The sequence below is a fragment of the Neodiprion lecontei genome, chromosome 7, assembly GCF_021901455.1.
Source record: "Neodiprion lecontei isolate iyNeoLeco1 chromosome 7, iyNeoLeco1.1, whole genome shotgun sequence".
NCBI classification, from domain to species: domain Eukaryota; kingdom Metazoa; phylum Arthropoda; class Insecta; order Hymenoptera; family Diprionidae; genus Neodiprion; species Neodiprion lecontei.
Window position 1 is genome coordinate 24,666,965 of NC_060266.1, and position 19,827 is coordinate 24,686,791.

The following is a 19,827-nucleotide window of genomic DNA, read 5'->3' on the forward strand; positions in this document are numbered from 1 at the left end:
AATTAAAATTCGGCACCTTCAATTTCACGCGGAGACGCGGCGGAGAAAGAGGAGAAAGAAGAGGTGGGCGGGGGAAGTGATTTTGCGCTTTAATCAAAAGCTCCGAATTACCGGAAATTGACGCCTCGACGCCCAACTCCGGGAGGGGCGGAGGGCGGTATTCGGTTTGGTTCTGAACAGGCATTTCGGACTACCGAAACTCCAAAGCTCCAGCTACTGCCGAAGCCCCTCGTTCGTTTCGCTCGCTACAACCGCCAATTTCCATCAAATTCTTGATTCGCTTGGTGATAAGGGTAGGGGGAGACAACTTCGATCAAACCAATAACGCATTCACCCTGCGGTAAAAGTGTGAGAGAGAGAGAGAGAGAGAGAGAGAGAGAGAGAGAGAGAGAGAGAGAGAGAGAGAGAGAGAGAGAGAGAGAGAGAGAGAGAGAGAGAGAGAGAGAGAGAGAGAGAGAGAGAGAGAGAGAGAGAGAGAGAGAGAGAGAGAGAAAGAGAGTACGGCGTCTACCTTGGAGCAAGAGTGCAGGTCTGATATGAACGCGGTTAAACCGTTGCAAGCTTCGCAAGTATAAGGTACGACGTCATATTAAACCCACAACTTTGGCGACATTTCGCACACTCACGAGTGTTTAGTACACACCAAGTTCGCAGCGCGTTACATCATGGTCTACGTTTATACGCGGAGTAATATAAGAGGTATAAGGTAAGTACATGGGTAGGTAGGTGGAACGTTACAGGCCGCAAGGAGAGGAGGCGGAGAAGTAAAACGGAAGAAGCCAAACAACCCTCCGGCGGCTTAGAAATATTGCTCAAAATGTTGGTTATAGTCGACGTCCTGCGCTGGTTCTTGGGAGGTTTGTGTAACCTGTGCAGTTGTAGCTATATCTCGAAAAGCCAGGGATGTAAGTCACGGTGAAACGTGACAGCTCACTACTCCTCGTTGAAAACGCAGCCCGGATCTGACCTGCTCTTCTCTCAGTTTGTTCGAAATTTCGTTTCTAAATGGTTGCAGGAGGGTTTTCAGCCTTAACAAAAGCAACGCTGATATTATTTACCAAGGGATTATTCTACAGAGTAGTCTAGTCTGGTATGCGAATACTTGTACGAGGTCGGTTCTAGCAGAGAATACGAATCTGATACTGCGACACTGTGATATAATCAGACGAAAGGACGAAACCGCTCGCTAATCGCGTCATAACCGTAAGTTTCGAGGTATATAAGCTGATTAATATCCAACGAGTTTACTTTGGCTCGAAAGGTACAAGTTATATCAGGCAGTAATTTGCACCCTCTTGACTCTCGACTCGACAAATGATCACAGGTACGGAGAAACACTCTACCGAAGTTGAAAGGTGGTATTACAAGTTATGAGCCAATTCGATCAACTAATTAATTACGCTGATTGAACGCTAAATTATTCTTTGTTCTAAGAATTGAGTATAAATATTAACGCAAGATTGAAGTAAAAAAAAACCATGCCGCCACATTTACCAAAGGACTATCTGGAAAAGGTTCAAGTGAATTAACCAAGAAAGCTGTACATTATATCATGAGCATGAGCATCAAGCTGGTATATAAATAATTATTCACCACTACATATTAACGTTGAATTACACGTGTCGTTGCCTACGGGAACTCATACCGCAGGTTGTACCATTCGACACGTAAACTGCGGTAATCCTCAAAGGGATTTAGGTTTCAAACGGAGCGAAAGATACACCGTTGGAATGCCACCATATGTCGACCACAATTTACACGGTACAAACCGCGATACGATGACATTGGATCGTCATCATCGTCATCATCATCATCATCATCATCGTCATCATCGTTTTTTCACCAACGTGTGTATAGAGAGGCACCGAGTGCTTTGAAACTGGTACCAAACAGCTGAAAGCTGAGGGTAGTAGGTACAGTTTCGATTCTTCTAGGCAAAGCTAACCAGAAATCAAACGTGCATCTGGAAACCTGCACATGTTCGGAGTACCTCGTACGCCAGATGATCGAGCCGTGAAACTGACGTTCACCATCTCAAAGTTATATCCGTGCTGTTGTTTTAGCAGTTCATTTCCAACGCCCGAGGAGATGGTTCAACAAACCACCTGTAAAATTTTCCCGAAGGCTTTGAGTAAACTTCCATAAATTTACCTTCCAACCGGTGATGTTTATACTCGTCAACGACGATCCGTCCCGCGATCATTAGAAAATGATCACTTTTTGCGCGTAACGTCGAAATTCTCGTTACACACTTGCAACCTTGGGTATAATCGTTATCAGCGTGACGATGATGGCGGGAGAACGGTACGGAAGTGAGACGGCGTCGTCTCGGCGTCTCAAGGATATTAAATCTGACTTACACCGTGAAGCCGAGCTCGGCGTCCTCTCGACTTCAACGTCGTTGTCACTCTCCTCGTCACCGTTTACCGAAACAATCGCTTGCCGCCTTATTAAGACGAGCGGAACTCGGTCGGGGGTGAATTGCGAGGTTGTGTCTTCCAACCGAAGAGACGGCTCGTACGGCATCCTTCGTCTTCACCCCGTCCAAGAGGAGAAAAACGACGCTGAGTGAAGGAAGATACCCGGGAGGTTGGTTTTCTCCATGTAGCCACCGCTGTTTGTCATATCCGTGTCATTGTGGCTACGGTGGGCGGTTGCCACTATAAGTTCATTTTGCCGGTTCCGTTCTCTTCTCCTTTTTCTTCTCTTCTCCTCTCTTCTCGACGACGCCATTCATCCGGAGAGAAAGAGAGAAATAGCGAGAGAGATTAGCTTCTCGTCCTCCCTCTCGCAACTATAGAGTAACAGGGGGATGAGACGCGAGAGTCTTTCCAAGGTTGAAAACGACTCGCTGCTTTCACGATTGTTTCACAACCTAGCCATTAAATTTAATACAAGACCGTCGCTCCTTCCTCCCTCTCTCGCCCCTCGCCGTTATCTCTCACTCTGTATAACAGGTAATACTACCTGCTATATAATACACCTACCCCTCGCAATGAATTATTATTTTAATTCAGGCAGGTTAATTGCTAAACAGCTAATTATGACGCTCCTTCTTAACTTCATACTGTCGACCTATCCCCGGCTTCCTAATGATTAATTATAATCTTCTCGCATTTGTTTGTGTATATATGTAATAATACCTGCAATACGTACAATACACGCATTGTTTAAAGTTTCATTCAACGCGCCAAGCATTTGTTTTCTCTTGTTCTTTTATATTCCAAACAAATACGTAGGTACAGCCAGAGGATTCTTAAAACCCGTATGTCTCATCCATATAATAGTGAAAATTGTACATTCTGCACTGCAGTCGAGTCGATGTTTACAAAATCGAATTTTCTAACGTTTTAGATGATTTCCCATGTCGAAGAGAGCCACGAGTAAATATCATATGCAAATTTCATATAAAATATTACTAAAAACAAAATGAAAATGTAATGAAAAACGTACGTCTAACCTATCGATCGACTTGATTATACTTCGCAACCACGTACAGGATGTGAAAACGCAAAAAAAGAAGATGAATAATATCGCTACTTTTTTCGAATCACGTCATTATACGCGCATGTATCAACATTAATCGATACGAGGATGATTTCAATTCGTTGGAATATTACTTCAGCGCACGTTGGAACCGCTGTATACGGATTATTTAAAATTTCATTTTTCACCACCTCCCCGCACTCGGAACTTGCGTAGATTTATCCACTCTCGTCAGCAGTCTCTTTGACGTAGAAAATGGAGGAAAAAGTAAAATTTCAAAAGCAAATACGACGTACGACTGGGAATGAAAATATCATCTCGTGCGGGGCACGTAGGTAGGTGATTCTAGTACAGGTACACCTGTATTCGTTGGCTATGTAATTTCCCACACCTGGATCGCGAATCGTTTGATCTTTTCGCGCGAAATAATCCATCGAGGGAGTACGTTCGACCCCTGGAGACTGCAGGTATAGAGGGGCGAAGGGGAAAGAAAGGGGAAGTAGGAAAGTGAAGTGGGGCTGCGGGTGGAGGACGAACACTCGTGCTAATCCAAACGGTAGGTATCCGGTTCTCTTCGTATACGCGAGTAGCACGCGGTTGATCCTGGTCCAGCAGTAAACCAACCACCACTACACATTCAGCCCGCTCGTTGTTAAATTCCTGTATTTAATATTAGGCCGGTACATTGTTCAAGCTGTTTAGCGGCGGGTCTATACATTAACGAAGCTTATTACAAGGGGGGTCTATTAGCTCCTTGTTAACGGAGCAACGAGAGAAGCCAGAGACCGAGCCAGGCGGCAGAGTTCGTGCTTGAAAGTTAGGGCAAGGAGGGACCCTCGAGGTTGCCGAGGCAACTGGAAAGCCCAACCTCCTTTGACGGGGCACAGGTCACAAGGATAAACTCTCTATATCACAATAACGCGGCGTAATATCCACAAGAGTATAATATCCTCCTGCGCAGAGATCATCTTTGAATAATTTTCCATCATGATAAACCGCGTTGCTTGTTAACGGGAACCGCCTCACGGCTCTGTCTGATCGAACGGTACGATACGTGGTGTCCGATGAAAAATTCGTAACAAATTTAAGAATATCACCGAGACATATTCAGGTGACTCAAGGACATTGAAAATAGAATATTTCCAGGGTGTAAGAAAAATTCAAGGAAATTTCCAGGAACTCGAGAACTTCCAGGACCACTGGACACACCGTGATAAACTACGACTCTCCATATCAGTATTGCCACGAGTTTCGTTGTTCTGAAAGGTTCTTTTGACAAACAGAAGGATAAGGTGCTGTACCAGAATAAGAAACACTCTTGTTTTCATCCAGAATTCAGGAACTTAAGAAAAGTTTCAAAGAGAACCGGACAAAGAAGAACGCATAAGAATCTCGGTGATTATCGACCCGTGGCGAAGAAGACCGTATCAGGGGGTCAAATTCCAACTGCGAAACGGCGACTGAGCCGAAGGGTCGTAGTTCGGAAGATAAGATTAGGAAAAGGGATTGTTGGAATGACCGGGTGGTGAAGAGACGGTGATCACCGACGAAAACCCGGACTGCGAACAAGTCGAGAAATGTCGATCGTGATGGTGGTGGTGGAAGCCGAGGACGGAGGCAGCGAAGGCGAACAAAGATGTTTATGTAACCTAATTTTCCGGCTGATTGGCGCACGCGTCTCAACCCCCGCTGCCCCTCTATACATATACCTACACTCTTTTATCTGGGTATATGCCCGTCGACGTCGCTCCGCCCCTTCTCTCAGCGCCTTTTCGTCCCGTGTACCGGGTGCTTTATCGTGATTTAAAGGTAACCTGCTTTTGTTTTCGCGTCGCGAGGTAAGCCACTTCGAGTTGGACGTGGGCGCAAACACCCTTTCCCCATCCACCTCCGAGCCCCCACCACCTTTCCAAGGTAAAATCAACACAACCGGGAGAATTCCGTAACACAACTACCCCCTATTACCCTGTACGACCACTGTTCGTTGCTCGTCTCCTTTCTCATCCGTCAGCTTTCAACTCGAGACCATCCAACGAATCGCCCCTTCTCTTCACATGTCCACTTTTGTGTGAATAAAAAATTATAAGATAGCGAGTAGTATTATACTTTATATACATATACATACCATAGATAAGGATAAGCATAAGCGTAGGAGCATGAAAAGTATAATAAAAGCAGAACAGAAGAAGAACAACAAGAAGAAGATGATGCGGGTGGAATTTCTTTGATCTCCGGGAAGTTATTTTCTCGTACAAGACTGGACCATATTTGAAATTATCAAAGAAAGTGGAATTTGCCAAGGATGGTTTTACACTATGCAAAATATGAGAGTAAAACTACGAGTAAAATACGCGTTTCGAGATAATAGTAAAATAGTAAAACAATGCCCACCACAAATTTCCGGTTAGTTTGTTCGTCGGTGAAAAAACCAACCAAGATAACAACACCGTCAGAGTTTATTCTATCCCACTTCTTGAAGACGGTAGACTCTTCTTCTTCTTCTTCGAAGAGATAAGCTTATAAAGGAGTGCGAAAAGGGGACTGACTGCTAAACTCGAGTAATAGTTCGGTGTTAACGGTCGGACGTGATTAGGAAACTCCGGACCCTTTCGGGTCTCGAATGCCCCGAAGCGGCGACACTGTACCAGCACCTCTATCGCCATGGTGCAAAGACAGTTGACTAGCTTCTGAGTTTACCTTAACCACCCAGGAAGCCTCGCTCTGTACACGTCTCTAATGAAATCCAGTGTCTGACGGCAGCGTCAAGATAGTAGTCAACAAAATCTCTTCTGGGTATGCATCATTTTCGAACGGTGACTATTCGAAATGTAGCCTTCGCTACATCCCCATTTCTGTTCACCAACCTCCGTAAGCGACTTCTTTTCTTCGCATCGACACCGCGACTCGTCTGACTCAAAGTTCCTCGGGACAATATCTTTTTGATTGCGGGCTCCTTCTCCGGCATCACCACCACCACCACCACCACTACCAGCTATCCGGGAATTTCTCGTTCTGGAAGGGAGGGTATGGGGGATGTTCGGGTCCGGGCAGCTGTCGCGCGATGACGACGACGACGACGACGACGACGAGGAGTAGAAACGCCGAACCATCTCCTCCGCGGCAAGTCTCCGAGGCTTCTCTCCTGTGCGGAGGAGGCCTGTAAATCAATTACCAGTTCGGTCCGGAGCTCCACTCCCGATGGGACTTGCACGTTCGCGTCTACGTGCCCTTCCCGCGACCCTTTGTCCAAGTTTTAACCCACCAAACGCGGTGTAGTCCAACACGTGACAGGATCCCCATACTCGACCTACACGTATATACACGTCCACCACCCTACGCTCTCGGACCTTTATTGTTTACCTCCGGAGGGCCGCCGGATGTACCTGAGTAAACGGCCTGGCTACTCCCCAACGCATTCGGCGTGTACGTGTATACGAAATTGATTGCCGCTTGCGCAAATAATGGCAACGGTGTAAACTGCAGACAGTGTTACGTATAGAATCCGAGCCGTGAGCAGATGGTTCGTTCTAGCAGCGGATTGCGCAAATTTACAATCACGTTATCGAACTCCTGGAAGTACAACGATTGAAATAAAAACAAACGCATTTCGTTCGTCGTGTACCTATAAAAGTATTACATTAAGAGACCAATATATATATTCGTACGTCCAATTTCTCAAATCTTTTCAACATAGAGAATTATTTCCATCGATAACCAAGCTACACTCCTCCTCACTAGGGTGATTCATGTTTTAACTTAATTTTTTATAGGCGTCACTCGAAAAATTTGTGACAAATACTGGAAAGTTTAACGACAATTATCAATATAAATATTAAATAATTTTATGTATGAATTTTTGAAGTGGCACCTGAAAAAGAAAAGACAAATCAAAAAATGAACACCCTACTGCCTCACGTTAGAGTTCTCCTGGAATACACCGTATACTTATACACCATGACCTGTACATTGTGTATTTGCATACAGTTCCCACCGTCTGGATCAAATCTCGCTGATGGTTTGACAGGTATTTGAATACGGAATACAGGAAACAGTTAGCACAGGTGTGTCTCACGGACTGGCGTAATTACTCGAGTGAATCGTGAATCGCGAGGTGAGATGTATATATTGTATACAATATATTACATATACAATTCTCCTCATCTCGACATTCGCCCCAGGAGGAATCTCTGCGGTTGCATCATGGCGAAATTAAGGGAGAGGCAAAGGGGATGAGATGAAGCAGATAATATAGTGAAATACGTACAATATCCTAAAACAGAAAATATCCACCTCCCCCATCGTGAAGTGGAAATAATTCTTATTGTGCGTACATCTATACATCCCTAAATATAATTTTCTCAGAGAGCGAGCAAGGCGATAAATTATACTCGTACGAATTAAAATCCCAAAAAGGGTATTTTACACCCTGCACTGAGACACGGCACGGAAACGCGGCGTTGCTCCTCCCGTCATTTTTCCAAGGCACGAAGTATAGATATATCATAAAGTATACCGGAATATTGCAAAATTTTTCACCCGCATTCGCGCAGCATTCAAAAGCAGCTGACTCAACCAGAAGGATATGGTGGGGCGGGCGAAAAATGAATCTGATGAAAAAAGGTTGGGGTGGAAAAAGAAGAGAGGAGGAGGTTCAGCGCCGTTGAAAGGAAGTCAATTATGAGCAGAGAGCGGACTTGCGACTCGTGACTGCAGCGTAAAGAGAGGAGAGGAGAGAGCCGGATGAAGGTAATCTCGCGGCAGTAGCTCCACACTTTCTTTCTTCTTCACGTTGCAATGAGTTGGTTGGTTACCACGCGAATTTCCACCCGATGTACACAAGCTATCCGTGTTAAATCGATTGACCACGAGATCGTGGTCGTCGATTTCTAGGTGCAGATGGAGAAGTCCGTTGAAGCGAATGGAAAGGAGGGGGCACCGGAAGTAGCCTCGAGTACCGGTAACGGAAGTTAGTAGAAATTTATGACGCCGGCGGAAAAGTCAGTGATCCCGGCCATTAGGTTGCGTAGGCGGGAAGGGATTAGGAGAGACAAAACGTCCCTCCACCACCTTACGTCTGCTTGCCTCCCTCTCCTCGAAGGTGGGTAGGTGGTAGTAGTAGTGGTAGTAGTGGGTAGGGGAGACTCGAGAGGGTTTCGTACCTACTAAGCATCCCGGTAAAGCGCATAATCTAGCCTCAGACAAGCCTAGCCTGCCCGACTTTCCCCTCTTAGTTTTTTGTTCCCGCGAAAGCTAATCCCCTTATTCCATCCCCCCCAGCAAAAGCTGAGCTTGCAGAAAGCGTGTAGGAGAGGAGCGGTAAACTTTCGTCCGAAAATAGCCTTTGTGGGACTTTGCGACACACCCAACTGGGATTCCCCTCCTCCTCCACCTTCTCTCTTCCTCTCTTCTCTCTGCAACAACCCCCAAAGCTGACGAACCGATTCATATCGCCCGGTTACAGCTATCGCTCAAAAACTGGATGCTTTGGGGAGGGAGTGACGTCGACCCCCATCCCTCCCCCCCAACTCATGCACTATATTCTAACAAACTTTGCTTAGAAGACCATCTGCGCGTGTTGCGAGATTGTCGTTGAGATGTGAAATATTGCCACAGAATTTCTGTCGCTAGTCTATAATGCATTTATTTTAACCAACGGATGAAGTATATACGAGTAAAATTTATCGAGAACGATTCGTCGATAAGTGAAGAACACGTGTATGACTAACAAATGGATGTGCTAATGGAGAAGTGCAAATTTAATGGATGGACGAGTGCCTAAACGATTAAAACTGCACGAAAGGCACTCGGAATTACCAAACAACAGCTCAGGTAAAAGTAGAACCATGTATCGTGTCAATTAGTTGTTCAATAGTAGTGTAGTGATTGCTTAACCTTTCAGTCACAAAAACCACTATAGTGCCGCCTTTTCTTTTTTCTCTTTCTTCTTTTTTTTTTGTCATTTCTTTTATATTCCATGTAAAGTGGTGAATTTTTTATTTTTTTTTTTGCCTTTGCAGCTAAAGAAAATACTTCAACTTTGAAATGATCTGTATTTTTTTTTTTTTTTACGAATCTATAATTGTCTGTAATTGTTACCAATAAATATGTGCAAAAAAACAATGTATCTTCGTGAATGTAATTCGTTAGCGAAGAAATGTGATAACAGACGTACATTAAAAATGCTTGGAATTCATTGGTCGACAAGCACAGATCTCAGAATAACCATTAGATTTACAAAATTCAACACGTAGACGTATTTTTGACCCTACTTATGGGTATATATAGATAGTATCGGGGGTTTGTACCTATTCTCGGCCTAAAATCATCCCGTCTAAAAATAAATATTCCTACAAATTTCATTCAAGACCACTGTCTAAACGAATGTATTGATAATTAACCCTGTTTTCACCCCATTTTAGGGGGGGTTGTTTTTAGTTTTATTAAATATTGACGGCAGAATCGAGTCAAGGGTCGCAAAAAAAAAAAATACAAGAAAAAAATATATAATCGTTTCGCTTGGATAAAATACTTGATAGTAAATGAAAAAAATAAAGGTAGCTTACATTGCACGTCGAGAAGTATGCTGGCGTTCATCGGCGAATGAAGAGTTACGTGCCTCGCTACGCAGGCAATAGTGGCGTTGTGATGACCCCTGAGGACGTTCAGATGAGCTCCGCTACGCCGGCCAACAACGGACGGGAGTATCGTCAGATTGTTGGGCGGTTGTTCAGGCCCGTCCAAAGTCGCCTGAGAAAGGGTCATGCCCCAGGACAAGACAGGGGGTGGATTGCCACCTTCGACACCGCACTCGAGAGTCAGTTCAGATCCCTCTTTAACCGGAACGAATTGATTTCCCGGATCCAATCGACGCCCGTCGATCAGCAGGTACGTCGCTCTCGGGGCCTCTGAAACAGTTTCATCTCAGTAGTCAGGTTGATCCCAAGTTACGTAGAAAAAACAAGTGTGATAACAAAATGATCGTTGAATATTACGTGGAAACGGAGAATGGATTATTCATCCGTGATCGCACGGCTTTCACATTCAGTTGTGAAATGAAATTCTTGGAAAATAGAGAAGATACGAAGATTGAAATTTCAAATCTATCATTCATTTGTGCGCAAGGTATAAGATTTGCTTAATGAAATATGGAAAAATGACTTTGGGTTGGTGAACAAGAGAGTAAGAGAGAGAGAGAGAGAGAGAGGACGTTTCTCTGTCCTTTTTATAACAGCCTTTTTCAAAGCCGTCAACGATTGCTATACCTATTTAACGAAGCAACAGGCAGGCAAGCAGCAGGAATGAGGGAGAAAGAGGACCTCGTAAATACGCCCCCTCGGTTCTGAAGTCACCGGAAGCGAATTCGGGAGTGAATTACTGTTCGGGTCTCGGTATCCGTTCGATATCAAGAGCGATAAGAATAAGGTAAAGACCAGGAAATACCAGGAAAGACCGATTTTCATCCGTAGAACGTGCGCGGATAGTAATCTCGAAGAGTTATGGGGTCGGCTGCACGCGCCCAGGTGTGTTGACGTGAGGCCATAAAGTCGAATTCAAGAAATTGCATCAACCCCGTCAAAGTGGTTAGAAATTTTCACCACAACTCTCAAGCGATAAGGAGACGTCGTCGAACTTGTACCAAAAGCCGCGTGGTGTCGGAACAGGAGAGAGAGAAAGAGAAAAAAACAAGGGAGCTGAAGAACAGAATCAAGGATATCGATTTTGTATCAGACACACCCGCGACGGCTCGTGACAAAGCGTTATTTAACACCTGAGGATGGCGAAAGGGAGAAAGAAAGAGAGGGAGTGAGTGTGTGTGTGTGTGAGAGAGAGAGAGAGAGAGAGACGGTCAACGGCGTGCGTTCGTCGAGGGTAAAAAATCGATCCTTAAAACGTAAGGGAAGAAGGAAGGAAGAAAGAAAGATGTGTAGCCTGTACATTCAGCGACGCCCTGTTAAACCCTCGACGGAGTGAGGGGGGGGGGTCTGAGGCAATCCAATCGGGGAGAGGCTAGGCAGACAGACTGAGTCGTAGAACGATTTCTGGAAACGGCAATGTCTCTTCCAATAATCATCCAGATTGCTTTCGGTAGCCAATAAATAGGCAAGATTTAAGGGGTGAATTCCAACCGCCATCCACCGCTATATACTCCTCTCCCTTCCTCTTCTTACCCTCTTCTGTATATATATATCTCTCTCTATCTCACTCTTTCTCTCTCGCGATCCGATGCGATGGGTACACACGCACGAATGCTCTCGCCAAAGTAACGTTAACGTTTATACGCGTTCGCATTCATCCCCCCGGGGGCGTTTCTTCTTCTCGTCGGTCGTTTTACCCTGCCTTAAAAGTCTGAACAACGCAGCAGACGCTCCGGTTGTTTCACATGATGCGGAAAGATTATATACTACGTTTCACTTTTTACTAACTAACCAAACCAACTCCCCTTCCAGTCTGCAACTCTGCAGCACGACCAATTCCGTTAAAACTAGTCAATCGGCCAATGTATCAATTCCGTTTATAATCATGAATTTGCGTCTGTCCTTCTGACTGGACTTTTTCTTCAATTTAAAATATATGGAATTAACTTAACATACCTGTATGTAAATGGGTGCGTTATATTCGTCGACGGTTTTGAATAATTAGAATATAAAGTAAAAAACACCAATATTTAGAATCAAAGTAAAAAACACTACATTATTTTCTCTCGCCGTGTTTTTCATGTCTACAAAAATCAATTTTTTTTTTTTTTTAATTCACTTATAGTTTTTTCTCACTCTGGAACTCGCTCACGCGTTTGAAAGTTGATGATATTCAAATTTTGAATCGATCCAATGAGCAGAGGCTCAAACACCGAAAGTACAATCCACTGATACAGTATTAGTAGGGATTATTTGAAATACTGCAAGTATCGCTGAAATTTTCGACAGCTGAGAGATCGTTTCTAGTCGGAAGGCAACCGACGATTCACAAGGTTTGAGAAAAAAAACCTATCTACTGCAGTCGATATCGACTACGTGAGAATTTGGAGGTAAGCAGATCGAAGTGATGAATATACAGAGCGAGTCAAACGAAACTTATTGTTAGTCGATGAATTAGACCGTACCCCTAACCCAATCTGGCAAATGTTTAGTACATAACGTCATCAAGTCACACTAGTACTGTTATCAAAGTAAGATTCGAAGTCTTCATGTAAGTAACCACGGTGAATAAGAAACAATAATGAAGCCATAACAACAAAGAAAAGACGACAGCACGAAATGACAACAATTGGGTTCGTCTTGGCATATGAAAGTCATGTTTACTCATGGGTGTATGTATACTGAACATTCGCTAGTTTGGCTGAGAGGTGGGGCCCCAATTCATCAATTAAGCTCCTCCCATTTTCGGAGTGTCAATTGACTCACCCTGTACACATATGTATACATATATAGGAATGAATTCAAGAGGTGCGTAACACCAAACATGTAAAATTCGAAGTTTGGAATAAACATGATGCGTAGTGTCGGCATCAGCTGTAGTTATAGTGGTACGAGGATGTCAAAAAAAAAAAAGAATTGGAGAGCAGAGCGTGTTGGGATAGCGTAGCCACGTGGAAAAGGTTATTTATACGGCACGTGGAGAGAAGAGACAAGGAGGCAGGCAGGCAGGAAGGAAGGAAGGAAGGAAGCGAGGCGTCAGAAAAGTAAGAGTGAGAGTGAAAGGGAGGGAGGGAGTGAGGGAGAGAACGGGCGGGACGAGTGAACGAACGAACGAATGAACGAACCAACAATTCATCTTCGCCAGTGTGTTTCCGTTGGGAATGGGTTCGTAGTAGTAGCTGACGTGTTTAATACTTGCCACACTTTATCATTCGCTGGTGGAGCTTCAAAAGAACAACCACGCGCACATACCGAAGAGGAGAGGAGAGGAGAGAAGAGAGAAACAAAAAAAAAAAACAAAAAACCCCCCAAAAAAAAACAACCCACTCAAAGAGTGATTGAAACAAAAAGCGTAGAATCCGTGGATACAGCCTTGCTCACATGCATGCACGCCTTGTATATTATCATGCATATTTTAGCATGTTATACAGGAGTTCGGGGTCGACCCACGACCGGCACCTGCCATCCTACCCTGCCCAACCCCCCCATAATTCGTTATAAAAACACGTTTTTCACGTCACCTTTACGCATGTATCCATACACAGTAATTTATACCGTATCTGACAATGAGGCATATAGACATAAGAGGAAGAGAAATGGGACGTGTATGAGGTACGGGGGATTGAAACAAGCGTACAATACACCTACTTCCAAATTCTCATCTCTCTCTCTCTCTCTCTTCAAGCAACGTAGTTATAACACGTGAGGATGAGAGGGAGAGGGAGGAATATCGTTTTAAATTTTCGCGAAGACGCGCCGTCGAGCCGTTCAAAAACGCGTCCGTCGACGTAACTCTGGGCAGACAGAAGGTGGATGAAGGCTTGGGGAGGGGGAGGATCCTTTAAAATGCAAATATCCTAGCGGGAAAACGCGAGGCGCGTACGAAAAATTGCCCCTGTCCGTCCCGGCTGAGATTGGCCGGGCAACGATCACCGCGAGAGCAGCCGGATAAAAACGTAGCAGAACCAACGAACCCTTCTCCTCCCTTTCACGTTTTTGGCAACGTATGTACGAGCATTTCTATATCCCGGGTAGGAAAACGTATGCATGTATGTATGTACGTATGCACGTATATGTGGCCCATAAAGCACGAACGGAAAAACCGCCCTCGAACGCACGGGTCGAGGTCCTCAAACCTGCTCGTTCATCTTCACTCGCGCCTCCCGCCCGATTTCACACGGAATAAGAGGAATAACATACGCCCGCGTTGAAATGTGTTTAGCTACCCTTTTCCCCCCTCCACACCCGCCCGTAACTTTTTTTACTCCGTAGAACTCTTCTTTTCTTGCAGACGAATTTTTCTTACCGTCGATTTTGTTGTTTTGGTGCGAATAATTTTTGCGGAGGGAATTAACTTTCAACTTCGACACGGTGCTTTTTTTCCAAGTTTTTTTTTCGTTTTCTTCCACTTTGTTGTTTCGCTGTTTTCTACATTTTCTCTTTCAGCTTCCAATTATTCCTCCGTAATTTCCAGTGAATTGATTGCTCGAGGAATATATATTACATATTTCCATATCGTGTGTGTATATATATATATATATATTACATATATATTACATATATATTACAGAGGTCCTTGTTTAAGGTATTGATAAATTTTTTTTCACCCCACCCCTGAAATCCACTTCAAATAATTCAAAAACAAATGGCTAATTTTCTTAGATTTTTACCTCAACTCTAAGATAGTCCGCACTTCTAAATAAAAAAAAGTCGTATTTCGATATACATACATACATATGAGGCATCCACGCCGATTCAGTAAACCGTCGACCGTGACGTTTTTTAATTTCACCAACGATTTCTCCTACGTTAGTACAACTCCTGAAAATCTTCCTAAAAGCATTTTCAAATAAATTCATAATAAAAAATATCGTAGTCAACAGTTTACTGATTGTGAGTCGGCGTGGAATGCTCCATATATATACACACGCGCGAAATGGAAAAATCTTTCTCGACGACTGACTAATCGACTGACCGAACGTACCACGGAATTAAAACGGGAAAATCGGAAATCAATAACCCTGCACGTTGTCTGTAAAAATTCTCCTCGATCTCGCCATTTAACGTACGTACAATTTTTCCTATAATAGAGAAGTGGATTAGGATTGAGATGGAAAGAACAAAGTAAATAAAAGATCGGCGTTAAGTGGAAATAAGAAGAGACAAATCCCATTTAACATTGAAATGAAAAAGTTTCCATCAGATGCTCTGTAAATTTAGAGAAAGAGTTCAAGTTTTTTTTCGAAACGAAGTTATCCCTATAATAGACACTAATTGCAAAACTCTCTCTCCCTCTCTTTTCCTAGTTTATACACTCTCGCGAGAAGTGCAGCGCAGTGAGAACCGAACGGCCAGCGTTCGTTGTTCTCGAGGAAATTCAGATTGACAGCACTTTAGAGAAGCGTCTATCCCTCCTCTCTCTTTACCCACAAGGATCTGCTCCTTCCTACCTGTAGACGTCAGTCTCACCAAACTCTAATTCAGCTTCGGCCGTAGGGCATCGGGAAAGCACGATCCAACGCCTCGTCCAACCTCTATTCTCTGACCCAACCGACTGACGATTCCTGACGTCGATCCTCCCGTCTCGACAGCCCATCGAGAAAACGACGAAGGATGCCAACCGACCTCGAAAGAACCGAAGCGACGGTCCGTGACTTTTGACACGTCAAAATTTCAACCCTGAAACCGCCCTCCTCGAATCCACGAAATGATCTATCGATCCATCGCGAAAACGTGATGGTTTTTTAGTATACCCGTTATAACATCAGACATTAAAGTACCAGATATCGGAGTGAAAAAGGGTGAAACGGCAGCGAAGAAGTATAGAAAGAAGTTTCGTTGTTTGATGTCGAAATTAACTGATTCAATGCACGATGGTGATGCATGCCGGGATAGCAACTGCAGTGGTAAATATATATATATATATATATATATCAGGTTAGATTTTATTTTCAAACTGTAAGGTACACAGTAAACAGAAGAGGAAATTGAATCGAAAGGTTTCGAATTTGTCGTTTCCTCCTGTCCGGCCAGCGAGCTAGGTAACCTAACCGTATTTATTCGTCAAGAGAAAATCTTTGACTGCAGTTTTATCTCGTTTCCGACTCGAGAGAGTTCACGTGTAGTACACAACCTAGCTGCTAGATCGTTTCCTGGTGAAAGAGAAAAGAAGAGATAGGAGATACGTATAAAAGTTGGTCGGTTGCCATGCCCTTTGAGGTCCTTATGGGATCGTCCGCCCCGCCGAGACCACGTAGAAGTAAACACCGGAGAAGAGAGTAGAAAAAGTGTTAGAAATTTTCCATCCCAGTTTCCGCTTCAAGAGTTCCCCGTCTAGTGTGTGTATCAATTACCGCGAGTATAGTGAAATAAAGGGAATACCAACGGAGATAAAGCAAGTATAAGGAGGAAGATTTCTCGAGACAGCCAGTTGACAAGTGGGAATACAATTCCCTGCCGTTTGATTACCTCGACCATACGAATATCCGGCCGATTACACACCGGGTTGCCACGTCGTCGCGACATGTTAGGGAGTACAAGTGGAACGTTGTCGAGCCGGAAACAATGCAAGAAGAATTTCAGGAGCAATGGAATCAGAACATCGGAAGAGACGCGCACCGATTCGACGTTAATCTCTCCCCATGTTATACGGGCGGAATTTTTATCCGGTAGAAGATATCTCGTCGAATAGATCCAAGTTCCGAAGGATTACATATATCCGAGTGACGGAATTATTTCAAGAGTGCATCGCTGCCCTCGTGGTATGCAACTTATTGGCTGGCAAGTGATCCCTTTTCAAATTCTACAAGCAGCAGCAGCAGCAGCAGCAGCAGGAGGAGGAGGAGGAGGATATCTATGCGATATTCATGGAAGCATGACGAGTCTAGCGAAGATCCATTCGTCCCTTGGAGTGGGAAACATCGTCGAGCGCGTTGTCTCCTGTAATATACCATTAATTAGAGGGTCACCCTCTCGGCTAATCAATGGGTAGTTAGTAGCCGGCGACTAGCTCGAAACTCCTACGCATCGCTGGTTTAATGCTGCCGCGATGCTGCGTTGTCGAAGTGCATACGGTGCAGTCCTTTGATGCTGTTGCACTGATTAAACCTGCTGCATCAACTATGTATTACTGAAACACCGAAGCGGTTATGGTTATTCATGGAAATTTTGGAGCGAAGGTTTAACGAGGTTCACGTGGCTGCTGAATCCAAAACCCTTCGAGACCATCGTCAGAGGCTTGAGGTTTTCCAATTCCGAGAATTCACGCTTACTTTTCTTTACTCCTTCTTTTTCTTTTGTTATCTGTTATTATAAAATTGTCCATCCATGATAAAATATTCGCCAAGCTGTAAAAGATCTTTGTCGATGTTCTTCAGGTTGTCCGAGATCACCGAGACTCTCGACTCTTGATCTTTCAAACTCTTTCAACGTATACGATTCGCTCGAGATAACATTTGAGAAGTTAAAAGAGAGTCGAAAAACCCACGAGCCAGCGGTTTTTCAAAAAGCTTCTCGTCTCAAATTAAATATTGTCATATTCGACGATTTAATCGCAGAGCTATCCGATCTATTATACGATCTAGAACCGGATCTATCAGTCTTCTCCTTATTTCCAGCCCCGTTTAGAATTCCCTCTACCACCGCCAAGCTCCACCCTCGGAATGGAATCTTCGACATAAAAGAAGAGAAAAGAAACGGAGATGATCCATAGGTGGTTGATCCGCAGGTGGAAATGAAGAAAAAGATATGAAAGTGGATAGCTGACTGCAGACGTACGGCATTCTCTCCTGCACTCCCTTTTATACTCGGCCACTACTCCGCCTTCTCCATCAGCCATCAGCCATCCGGCATCCGTCGGACGCGAGATCCTTTCCTCCTCCTTCCAACCTCACCCATGGAAGTCGTCTAAGAGCGTCGATATCCGTCCGGAAGTACAATGTTCCTCATCGTCTGGCGTCCGTTCGTTCGATCGGCGATACACATATATATACGCGCACACACACGTGTATCTCGCCGATATCTCAGTGATCGATGGGGATGAAACGGATGGAGCGAAATCGTGCCCGGAAAGGAAGGTAAGGCAAGTAAAGGAAAGTAAAGGAAAGGGAAGAAAAAGGAATGGAAAGTGTGTCTGCTCTTGCCCTTTGGCGGAGTTTGATAGCCGTGGAGAGGAGGTCCAGGTTCTCCACCAGCGTAAGATTCGCATTAGGAACTACTGCTACTACCCCTTAGCGATATATAATCTACCTTCCCGGAAATCTGGGAGTCTGGAGTAAACGTTAAATTCAATTCCTCGATTCGTCCAACGCAGTTACAGTAGTACAGTATATGCATCTCGGGTTTCCCGAACCAAGAGAGGGTGCGCGATAACGAGATCAAAAGACTAATCGGGATTCTTTTCGTGGCTGTTATACGACGAACGTTACGAACGGCTGTATAACGAATCGGGGTAAAAAAAAAACTGATAAGAAGACCGTAATCAGGGTGCAGGGTTTACACGAAGAGAAGCGTTGATGATGTTTTCATCCACTCACCCAACACTACGAGCTTCACGGGTCTTCCGGCAAGGATCTTTCCCCTGTCGTCCTCCAGGGTGCAACCCCATGTCCCGTCGTCCTCTAGCCTGACGTTATCGATGTGGAGGGCGGCGGTTGTCGAATCCCCGATATACCTGTGCCCGGTACCGCTCATCTCGGTCCTCGTATCTATCGTGATCATGTCTACGGGATTGCCGTTATGAACCCAGGTAGCAGGTCGGACTCTGTAGCTTCTGGAACAAACAGCACAATAGAAAACATCGTGAATGGTAACCATGGTTCGTGAGTTTCAAACTTGTGAGGTTCGTTATTGGATTGTCTCAAATTCCGTGTGAACTACAGTTAAGTAACAGATGATACTATTACTAATATTTTTCAAATTCGACTCCCTCAACGCCTGAATTCTATGGACTGTGACAAATGTGATTAATTTCCTAGTTTGAATTTAGGATCATACGTCACACTGAAAGAAAAATATAGATTTGACTCAAAAAAAGTGCAGTCCATATAGATTCACCACAGCAGATGTAAAATCTACATTAAATTTTTATCTCCGTGCAGAGTTGTAAAAGTGCCTAGGCACGAGTATCTTTTTTCGTACTTTGGTACATTTGACGTACGTACATTCCTATTACAGTTCCTGTACTTTTACAGACATACAAAATATGAAGTTAGAGTAACTTTTACAAATTTTCCCACACCTAGACGCCGGAAGCAGGAACTTGGAGTAGTTCGCGTTTAGCTCGCAGGGTAGAACGACCTTGCGTTGGGGCTTGGCGACGATCTCGATACCGGTTTTGGGGGACCCCGAGGTTCCCTGAGCCCTCGAAGTGACCGGTACCGAACCGAGAGGTCCGTTAGTTGGCCAGGGTTCCTCGTCAGGTGCCAAAAGAGCCGCTGGCTCGACCAGATCGTCGGATATCACCGGTGACGAGATATCGACAACCGGCGTCAAGACGCCATTAAAATTCGTAGTCGTCGATGTTGTACTCGTCGTCGTCGTCGTTGTCCTTCGCGCCCTTCGGCTTCCCTCCTGCCGACCTCGTAGAGCGAAGACCCCAGCTTCGTTCACGGAACCTGAAACGAAACGAAATAGTTAGTGAAATTGAATTTCGTAGTGATCGAAGGGTGTGATTTCAATGTTCAAGATTCAAAATCCTGTAAATAAA

At 44.4% G+C, this 19,827-nt stretch overlaps 1 protein-coding gene across 3 annotated transcripts in view; it reads right to left on the reverse strand.

The window, feature by feature from the left end:
* The window catches only part of LOC107225112 (hemicentin-2), a 165,269-nt gene that overhangs the window by 52,681 nt on the left and 92,761 nt on the right, over positions 1-19,827 (reverse strand). For 2 of the 3 annotated variants that reach the window (XM_046744780.1, XM_046744779.1), the window contains exons 3-5: positions 19,360-19,735; positions 18,656-18,891; positions 10,050-10,391 (exon numbers count right to left, since the gene is read on the reverse strand). In XM_046744780.1, coding sequence (XP_046600736.1) covers positions 10,050-10,391; positions 18,656-18,891; positions 19,360-19,735 — 954 coding nt within the window. The remainder of the gene's footprint in view (positions 1-10,049; positions 10,392-18,655; positions 18,892-19,359; positions 19,736-19,827) is intronic. The other variant, XM_046744781.1, reaches the window with a different exon arrangement.